The sequence below is a fragment of the Myiozetetes cayanensis genome, unplaced genomic scaffold, assembly GCF_022539395.1.
Source record: "Myiozetetes cayanensis isolate MyiCay16 unplaced genomic scaffold, myiCay2020 scf22, whole genome shotgun sequence".
Classification (NCBI taxonomy): domain Eukaryota; kingdom Metazoa; phylum Chordata; class Aves; order Passeriformes; family Tyrannidae; genus Myiozetetes; species Myiozetetes cayanensis.
The window spans coordinates 11,563,553-11,573,793 of NW_026087434.1; the positions used below are offsets into that span (position 1 = coordinate 11,563,553).

Below are 10,241 nucleotides of genomic sequence, written 5' to 3' on the forward strand. Positions count from 1 at the left end.
CATCCTAGTGCTATAACACCCACCTGTACTTTGGCAAAGAGAGCAAAACTGGTGTTTGTGGTTTGCTGTACAAACCATTTCTTTTGTACTAGTGATGAGGCAGAATGTTCTTCTCTGGAGATTTGGAGGGAATATATGCTAATTCCTCTGAAAATAACAGGTGCAGCAAATGAACAAAAACCTTTGAGTTTCTCAACACTAGATCATACTCAGTTGCTATAAATGAGAGGAACCCACCTTCAGAAACATGTCCAAGCACAGCTGCTTGTCGCCAAGTCTGTCCCCTGTGTGACAGCATTAAGAGACAGTTGATAACACATCAAGCATTGACGTGTCTGTAAACCACGAACAGATTTATGTAATTTCTATGGTATAGAATATCTACTGTGTTTATGAGGACCAGTCACCAAGCAAGCTGATTCAGTTGAAGGAGGGCAGATATCTACCAGTAGGGACCTACAACATGCAGGGCTGACCTCCTTTCACCTGAGCTGTAATGTGTGCTCAGAGGAGCAGCACATCCATGCAGACATTCCTGGTGCCTGCCATGGCTCTGAGCACCTCTCAGTTCCTGGTCAGGCCATCAGGGACCCCAATCACCTGAGGAGGAGCTGAAGTGGCCCCAGGCACAGAAGACACTGCAATCTGTGTAGGTACCTGAGCCTGCTCTCCAGAACATCGACCCACAGCAGGAGGTTTCCTGCTGGAGCAGAACTGAGCAGCTCTGAACTCTCTCCAGCCTCCCAGGGCTCACTAGCAGGGTGTGCAAGGGGATCCCTGTTGAAGGGGGTGTCTGTTGTATCCCATGAGCATTACAGGCTCTATGTGGGGGGATAAGTAGATGACTGAGGCCTGAGAAGGCCAAAGGCTTAGGCTTCATATAGAGATAGTGGGAATGTGCTTGTGCTTCTGTCTCTCATTGCTGGCAGGAACACAGAGAATACATTTTTTGTTAAAATATCCTGTGTGTAAATTATTTGGGTTTTGGTTCAGTCACATGACATTTTTCACTAGCTTGAGATGGTTTGTGCTCTAGAAGGCTTCACCACCTGCGTGGAGCATCATGTAGAGGGTGGGTGTCTGGGGAGATTGGGATGATGACAAATGTCTTGGGTGTGAGAGTCTGCCATTCACAGGATCACACAGATCACAGAAGGGTTTGGGTTGAAGGGATCTTTAAAGCCTGTCTAGTCCAATCCCCCTGACATGAGCAGGGACATCTTGTAATCTTATTTCCTTCAATATTATGTTATGGTCAGAAATACCCCACAGAGGGTATGTTACCTGCTGCTCACTGTATCATACCCATATTTTCTGACAAAAGGTACCTGGTGACTCAGAATGAAAAAAATGTTTGTACCAGATCCCTAAAGCCCTGTGGTGGGCTGGGGAAGTGCTTACCAGCATACAGTTACCACTGTGAATGTGTCCAGCCTGTGGTAGCAAGAGGACACTCCTATTCTCTGCCTGCCCTGCTGCTCCTCCGCTGGTGGAACTCCTGATGTGATGGGATGCATTTTGCTGCCCCAGGGAGCTCTACAGCTCTCTGACTCTGCCTGCATGTCATGCTGCTCTTCAAGGACTGGCTGCTGCTGAGGATGTTTCCAGATGATGCACTTAAGAAGCAGTATTATGGGACTGGTGGTCTGGAGGGATTTGCTTTGGCAAGTTGCATGAAGTTACCTGTCTCCAACAAAGCAGTGGAATCAAAGACATGCCCAGTTGTCCACTTGAGAAATGCTGTTTTTCAGGACCCCAGGAAAACTTTGTTTTCCCAGCACAAGAAGTGAAGGTGCAGATGCCTTTGCTGATTATCTCTGAGCAATTGTCTGCTTTGGATGGATGAGGAAGCCTCTACATTAAAGCCACAGAGCTGCTGTTGTGACAGACCATCTGGAGGTCTTTAGTTCACTCTCCCACTTCAAGCACATCTATTGCAGGTGTTGGTCCAATTAGTCACAGCTTTGGTGAGCCAAGCTTTTCAGACAGAGGCTCCACAAGCTCTATGGGTAACCTGTGCCATTTCTCCATTACTCAATAGTCAAGAATTTTCCTATTGTCTAAGTGAGAATTTTCCTAATGTCTGAGAATTTTCCTAGTGTCTGAGTGGAGATTTTCAAGCAACAATTTGTGGTTATTGCCCCTTGTTACATTGGCTGCTGCTCATGAAAAAAGCTTGGCACACTGTCTTTGTAGTTGCCCCTCATGTACATTACCCCTTTTTCTCTCAAACTAACCACACTCTCAAACTCTCTTCACAGCACAAGTTTTCCAAAGCCTTGCTCATCTTGCCAGCCACCTGTTGGACTCTCTCCTTTTAGTTCAACTCCCTTTGGAAATGGGGAACCTAAAACTGGACAAATCATTTCAGACGAGTACTCAGCAGAGTCAAACAGAAGGGATGATAGCTTCCTACAATCCACTGGCCACACTTCTAGCACCACACAGTTTTCCCAGGTTTTGGTTAGAACATGGTGGTAATAATACCAAGGTTGTGTTTGATCCCTGTATGGGCTATTCACTTAAGAACTGAGTGCAGTGATCCTTGTGTGTCCCTTCCCACTCAGATTATTCTGTGATTTTGTGACTCTGTTTGCAGTGAGAGCACTCATATCCACTGCCATCCTTCCTCTTGGAGGGCCCTCTGTCCTAGTTAGGGGAGCACAAAGCAGAGGGCTTGAGAGTAGCTCCTATGGTTAAAGATTTTGGATCAGCAGACTACAAGAAAAGACTCCTTTTCCTACTGCAAAACCTCCTGCCATACAGGCACATCCTTGTGTTTCCAGTTCATGAGCCTGATGACTCTGAACAGGCAGGAGAGGGAGGTTCCCACCAGACAATACACAGCATCTGCAGCCCTTTCCCCTCTCCAGCCTGGCTGCTGCCTACCTAAAAGTGCCTTCTCCCTGCCCGTCTCTCAGCCAACCACTGGGATGGGGAGAAGAAAACTCACATCCTCAGGGCTGGCAGAGAGGGAGCAGCTGCCTGATAATTGTCTCAAGAAGGATCTATTTTCAGCATGGCTTTGTCCTCCAGGGGAATGTGTGCCCTGCTGACACCACATTGCTTTGCAGGACAGTCTGTATCCAGAGATGGGTTTCATCCTGCTGCTTCCCTTTTATCTGTGCCGTCGTTTGCTTCTGGTCCCAGTGAAGTCAAGGCCTGCAGAGATGGAAATAGGATTGACAGAAAATTAATGGCCCCCAGGAAACATTGCATTCTTTTTTTGCATTGAGGCACTTGCACTTCTTTCAACAGATTCCTTCCTGGAAAGATTTCTCCCTGCTGTGCCTGGGTATAAGAAACATGGCAAAGTTTTTCCTGATGTAACTTTTTGGGATCTACAGAGTTAAACTACAGTGAAATCTGGATCATCCATTTCAGATTAGAGAGTCCTTTTTTGTAAAATCACTATGCCAGTGTCATATAAATGATACCTGAGTGAGAGAGAGGAGTTGTGTAAATTAAACTAAATCCAAGGCAGATGCTCAGGAGCTTAGACTGCTCTCCAGAGTTGATCATGACAGCTGACCAAACACTTCACTTCTAGTGAGCTTTATGTCCTCCTTTATGCCCTACACTACACTGAATGCTGGGTCATTTGCCCAACCTTTTTTGCACTTTCTCCTGCCTCCTCTTCCAGCCTCCACAATCTGATTCCTGTGTCTTTCCTGTCTAAACATTCACTGAGAGTTCATGTACTATCTGTGTTCACAACACATACTCTTACATCTGCCATTGCTTTAGCTCTAATTTCCTTCAAACAGATATTTTAAAACATCAACTGAAAACACTGAAAGAAAAGTTCTTGTTTTCTGTGTTTTATTTAGTTAATGCAAATGAGGAAAAAAGGAAATGGTATCTGAATTTAGAGCTTTCAAGTGAAAGTAGTCAATGTTTTAACATTTTATCTTCTTTTTATGACTGTCTGAAAGATCATCTAATGCTATTTCTTCCAGAGGAGTTGCTAGAATAGCCTTGCTATTCAATTTGAATGGCACTGGACTATTTAACACTGAATTTTAACACTGAATTCAGTCAGGCCCCGTCACTCCAGCTGGTCTCTGGCACCAGGATTGGTTTTGCATTGAAGTACAACTGACAGACAGGGGAGCAACACACTTGGTGTTATCTAGAAATGCTGCTGGTGGGGAGGCAGTGCTATTTAATGTAAAGTATGTAATTTTAGCTGAACTTGGTATGCAAATTATTCTTTGCATATGGCTGCATTTCCACATGCACCATTCTGGAGAATTTTGCTAGATTTCAGTAATCCTTCAATCCTCAAATGATTAATACCAAACGCCTTGCAGGGATTTCACTCCATGACACCAAGCAAAGCCAACATACCCATAATCACATTACGTTAATGCTGGGATTTATACTGGTCCTGAGGTACTCCTACAGAGATACTAATGGAGACATAAGTTAATACCTGTGATGGGCACAGAAATTTCAGTTAGGGATCCACAGTAACAATAGTCTCTGAATTTCAACCAGCATGCATAGTCATACTATTTGTACATACCCACAGAAACCCTTGGCCAAAGTAGGACCTCCTGCCACATTTGATGCAGGGTTAGGTGGGACCAAGCAGAACAGATCGGCAGACAGTTTCTTCACTGTTGACTCTGGGGACAGCAAACCTGTTCCTTCCATTTCAGTGGACTAGGTTTACAGCTGCCATTTCTTTGTGCCGATTTGTGCTGGTTCTTTCTGGTGATAGGAAAGCTGCCAGATTCAATCCTTTGAGATAATGGTGCTAGTTCTCCTACTGAACACGGTCACAAGCTCCTATCCCTCAGCCCTCAGGCTGCCTATTTCCACATAGCTGTTGTGGCACGATATTGAGAACAGCTTCAGTCCGAGTGGGCCAGAGCCACTGTTAGAACTGGGTCCTGCTGGGCTGTAGTCCTAACATCCAGATTCTTCTCCAAGGATCAAACAGAGACTGGTTTCCTGCCATTGGATAGTCCAATATTTGAGACAGTGAAGGCCAAGTCTCTTAAGTAAGTGGCAAAGGTTTGGTCTCTAAAACATCATATATTCTTATCTCCATGGATATTCTATTGAATGTACAGGCACCTCATCCTGTTTGTATGCAAAGTGTGGAGTTACTGAAGGAATGGAGAGGCACGTGTGCACTTAAGTTGCTTTGCTTTAATGTCACAAAGAGCCTTTAGCTGGAAACCCACACATGATTTAGTTAACTCAGTTAGCAAGACAGGTAAACACAGCAGTAAAGATCTGAGTCTTTGTGATTCTACAGTTGTCGAGGGCCATTTAACATTAAGTGTTTTCTCTGTTAAGGACAGTGTGCAGCTCAGGACTGGTGAGGCCTGAGGTCAATCTGGGCCCCAATAATGCAAAGGAAGTGCAAAGCCCTGAACCTGGAGAGGAACAGCTCCAGGCACCAGCATGTGCTGGGTGTTGCCCAGCTGGAAAGCAGCTTTGCAGAAAAGGACCTGGAGGTCCTGTGGGGCATGAAGTTGAACATGAGCCATGTTCATGTCCTTCATGTCACCTGAAGAAGGTGAACAGTGTCCTAGCTGCATCAGGAGTGTTGCCAGCAGATAGAGGGAGGTGATCCTTGCCCTTGATCAGCACTGAGGTTATACCTGGAGTGCTGTGTCCAGGGCTGGGCTCCCCAGTATAAGAGAGATACAGGGCTACTGGAGAGAGTCCAGCAAAGGGCCAGCAAGATGAATGAGTGACTGGAGCATCTCTCTCCTAAGGAAAGGCTGAGAGAGCTGAGACTGTTCAGCCTGGAGAAGAGAAGGCTCAGTTGAATCTCATCCATGGATATAAATACCTGAGGAGAAGGTGCACAGAGGATGGAATAAGGCTCTTTTCAGTGGTGCCCAGTGACAAGACAAGAAGCAATGGGCCCCATCTGACACACAGGAGGTTCCCTGTGAAAACTGGGAAACACTTTTCCTGTGCAGGTGACTGAGCCCTGGCACAGGTTTCCCAGAGGTGGTGTGAAATCTCCATCTTTGGAGATATTCAAAAGCCATCTGGACTAAAGCATCTCCTTCATTGTCATGTCCTGTTTCATAGCCCTTTCCTGAGATTTGGACCACTTTCAAAAAAAGACTTTATGTTTCAACCACTGGCTTATGGGGACTTACTGGCACTAAATTCAATCTCCAAAGAACTGCTGAGTGATTGTCAACATCCGGAGACACCTCAGCTCACTGAGCGCTTCGCATTCAAACCAGACCTTCCCTCAGCCTGCCCAGAGCTGCCTGGCCATGTGCTGCACTCCTGTGACAAGGGTGGGTTCACATCCTGCACAGCACCACAGCAAAACCCAGAAGTGCTCTCTGAGTACACAGCTTTGTCATCAGCCACTGGGAAGGAAACGATTTTCAGTCCCCAAAGTCAGGTGATCTAGCCCAGCACTCTCAGCTGGACTGTCCATACAGAATAATAGAGTCATAGAATTTTTTATGTTGGAAAAGACCTTCAAGATCATCAAGTCCAACCTGTGACCAATCCCTATCTTATCAACTAGACCAAAGCACTGAGTGCCACACCCAGTGTTTCTTGAACACTTCCAGGGATGGGAACTCCACCACCTCTCTGAACAGCCCCTTCCAACGCCTGACAGCCCCTTCAGTGGAGAAATTCTTCCTGATGTCCAACCTAAACCTCCCCAAAATCTAAATGGCACAGCTTGGGGGCCATTTCCTCTTGTCTTGTCCCTCGTTCCCTGGGAGCAGAGCCTGACCCCTACCTGGCTCCAACCTCCTGTCAGGGAGTTGCCGAGAGTGAGAGGATCCCCCCTGAGCCTCCTTTTCTCCAGGCTGAGTCCCCCAGCTCCCTCAGCTGATCCAAACCCTTCTCCAGCTCTGTTTCCTTCCCTGGACATGCTCCAGCCCCTCAATGTCTTTCTTGCAGTGGGGGGCCCAGAAATGGATGCAGCATTGAGCTGTGGCCTCACCAGGGCCCAGCACTGTCACTTCCCTGCTCCTGCTGGCCACAGTATTTTTGATACAGGCCAGGATGACATTGGCCTTCTTGCCCACCTGGCACCCACTGGCTTTTGTTCAGTGGCTGTTGAGCAGCACTCTCAGGTCCTTTACTGCTGAGCAACTTTCCAGACTCTCTTCCCCAGCCTGGAGCGCTGTGAGGGGTTATTGTGGCCGAAGTGCAGGACCTGGCACTTGACTTTATTGAACTTCACCCCTCTGACCTTGACCCTTTGATCCAGGCTGTCCAGACCCCTCTGCAGGGGCCTTCCTGCCCTCCAGCAGATCAACACTCCCTCCCGGCTTGGTGTTGTCAGAAAACTTGCTGAGGGTGCCCTTGATCCACTTTTATCCAGATCATTGGTAAAGATACTAAACAGGACTGGCCAAATACTAAGCCCTGGGGAACCCCACTGGACTGGCCCCAGCTGGATATAACTCCATCCATCACTCCCTGGGCCTGGCCATCAGCGTGTTTTTAACCCAGGGAAAATTGCCCTACCCAAGCCATGGCTGTCACCTTCTCCAGGTGATTGCTGGGGGACACAGAGTCAAAGGCTTTACTGAAGTCCAGGAAGACATATCCACACCCACCCAGCAGGTCACCTGGTCGTAGAAGGTTGGTCAGGCAGGATCTGCCTTTCCTAAACCTGTGCTGGCTGGGCCTGGCCCCATAGTGGTCCTGTACATGCTGTGTGATCACACTCAAGATGATCTGTTCTACAGACCTCACCTGCACTGAGGTCAGGCTGAGAGGCCTGGAGTTCCCCAGATCCTCCTTCCCACACTTCTTGTGGATGGGTGTCACATTGGCACCTCCAGTTATCTGGGACCTCCCTGGTGAGCCAGGACTGATGATAAATGATGGAGAGTGGCTGGGCAAGCTCTTCCACCACCTCCCTCAGTGCCCTTGGGTGAATCTCATCTGGTTCTGTGGACTTGTCTAAGTGGCTCAGCAGGTCACTTAATTGCTCCTGGGTCACAGGGAGTCCATTCTGCTCCCTGTCCCTGTCTAACAGCTCAGGGGGCTGGTTGCCTTGAGGAAAACGGCTCTTTTTGTTGATGTCTAAGGCAAAGAAGGCATTAAGTACCTCAGCCTAGATCTGACAGGATTTAAAACAGCTTACATGACTGTGCCTTATTCCTGAAACTAGATCAGTGTCTCTCCAGCACTACCAGCAAATCCACTTCCCCCCACATCCATCAGCATTGTACAGACACGTCTGTCACTCCCAGTGGTCTGGTAAGGATATCACTGTGGTATTTTGGACTGTTCAAATGTCTAAGTGTGCAAGATATTTGTAATGAAATGGAAGAGCTGGGCTGAGGATATATTATGTGGAGAGCATCTGGGACTGCATGATGTGTTTGTGCATATGTCCAATTATTTGTATAGGCATGGCTGAATAGAGGATTCTTCTATCACTTGTAGGCATTGTAGGCAGGGAAAAAACCTGTGGAAGGTATTCCAAATCAGAGTTACCCTTCCTAGGTTTACAGGCATGGGAATATCTGGATAAACTAATAAATTGTCAGCAAAAGCAGGGAGTGTCTCTTGCTCACTGGCATTAACCTGCAGATCAGAAGTCTCAGCAGATATAATCCCTCACAAGGTTCACAATAATATTTCTTGGAGAATCTCCTACTTATTTGCAATCTGAAGTGCGTGCAAAGAGGTACACATGTACATGCCTCTGTGTGTGTGCACACTCTTCCTGATATCCCCAAAGCTACCTCACATCTCTGTCAAAGGCATCGGCTTAAAAGCCCAGGTAGGACCCAGCCTCTCCTTGCTGGAGTGTTTGGCTGACCATCCTGCTCTGCCTGTTATCCTGCTCAGCTCTTCTACATTTGCACCTCTGCTTTCAGGATTTTACCAACAAAAACACCAAAGGTTTTTAATAATGCTAATTTATCTTTTAACATCCTGTTTTATCTTCTGCACAGCTGGGATAGCTGGGACAGACATACCAAGCAATCCATCCTGGGTTGTGCAGTGAGTCGGTGGGAAAGGCAGCAATAGAATCCATAAGTCCTGAATCCAAGTTCTCTAAGTGCTTTGACTAGTCCAGATTCCCTCCTTAACACCCTTGTGAGATTGTTTATAGGAGCTGTATTCATATAGCCAGTAAGACATCAAAATTTTCTAATTATATCTAGTCATGTCAAATGACAATTATGCCCTTAGTTCAGTTTGCCAGACAATGCTTTACCAAAGAAGGTTTGCCAAAAATGTTTTGACCGAAGAAAGAGGAGGCATCTGCAGCATCTGCAGAGGAGATCGTATAAAACGTCCCCGCCACACGTCTGCCCTGGCTCCAGGGAAAGCTCCAAGGTAAGTGAGGGGGGTCTACAGGCTGGTAGGAAGGGATGGTGCCCTTGTGTGCCACAACATTCCTGCTGCCTCCAGTGCTCATGTCCAGGAGGAGGCTCCATTATAAACCTGCTCTCAAGGCATCTGCACGTTTTCGCTCTGGATTTCTGTGCACAGCAATGAGGGAACTGCCATTTCTGTTTTACAGCACTGACCAGCTGCCAGCCTGCAAGCCACCCATCTGGTGTCACAGGAGGTAAGAACCTGATTTACTGATTCTTAGAGGGCAGACACAGATCCCTTTGGGTGGGGTTTCTGGAAGGCTCACTGGTTCACCCAATGTGCAAACCTGGTGGGATTGCAGTAGAAAGGGGGGTGCCCAAGGCTGCGTTTGAAGCCTCTGAATACTGATGATAGAACAGAAAACCCTCACGGGGACATTCTTCACTTCTGCTTAATTGACCTTACAGAAATCAAGGTGTATTGCTTTCCCATCTTTGCTATGGCATCAGGAGAATGGGACCAGATAAGTACAGCAGGAAAAAGTGCAAAATCCTGTATTCTACCCAAGAACATATTAATTACTACATCATCTGAGCAAACAGACCTTCTAACCACCTTTGCAAAGTGCCGGAACTCTCTTACTCATTTTCTTACTCCAAAAAAATGCATTTATTACCTAATGAATAAAAAGGGAATCAATTTTACAAATGTAGCTAGATAATTTTCAAATGCAGTTGGCTAAATTTAGGTACTTACATGTTTAATTCATCATCTGAAGAAATACCCTTTTTATTCTTTTTAACATTTGAGAACTCATCTGCTCCTGGATTTTTTTCAGTAACTATTTATTTGGTATCTTAAAACAGCCTTGGCAATTCCAATTTCAATACTTGAATTTTATTTCACACAAGTCAGAGCTTTGGGGCTGAAAATATTTAGGTATTGTAGTG

General features: G+C 46.5%; 1 protein-coding gene across 2 annotated transcripts in view; it reads left to right on the plus strand.

Annotated features, from left to right (window-relative positions):
* LOC126642139 (myosin-3-like) overlaps positions 1 to 10,241 on the plus strand; it is a 47,731-nt gene that overhangs the window by 36,882 nt on the left and 608 nt on the right. For both annotated transcript variants that reach the window (XM_050319520.1, XM_050319521.1), the window contains exons 40-41: positions 9,163 to 9,309; positions 9,497 to 9,544. In XM_050319520.1, coding sequence (XP_050175477.1) covers positions 9,163 to 9,309; positions 9,497 to 9,502 — 153 coding nt within the window. In that variant the 3' untranslated portion in view covers positions 9,503 to 9,544. The remainder of the gene's footprint in view (positions 1 to 9,162; positions 9,310 to 9,496; positions 9,545 to 10,241) is intronic.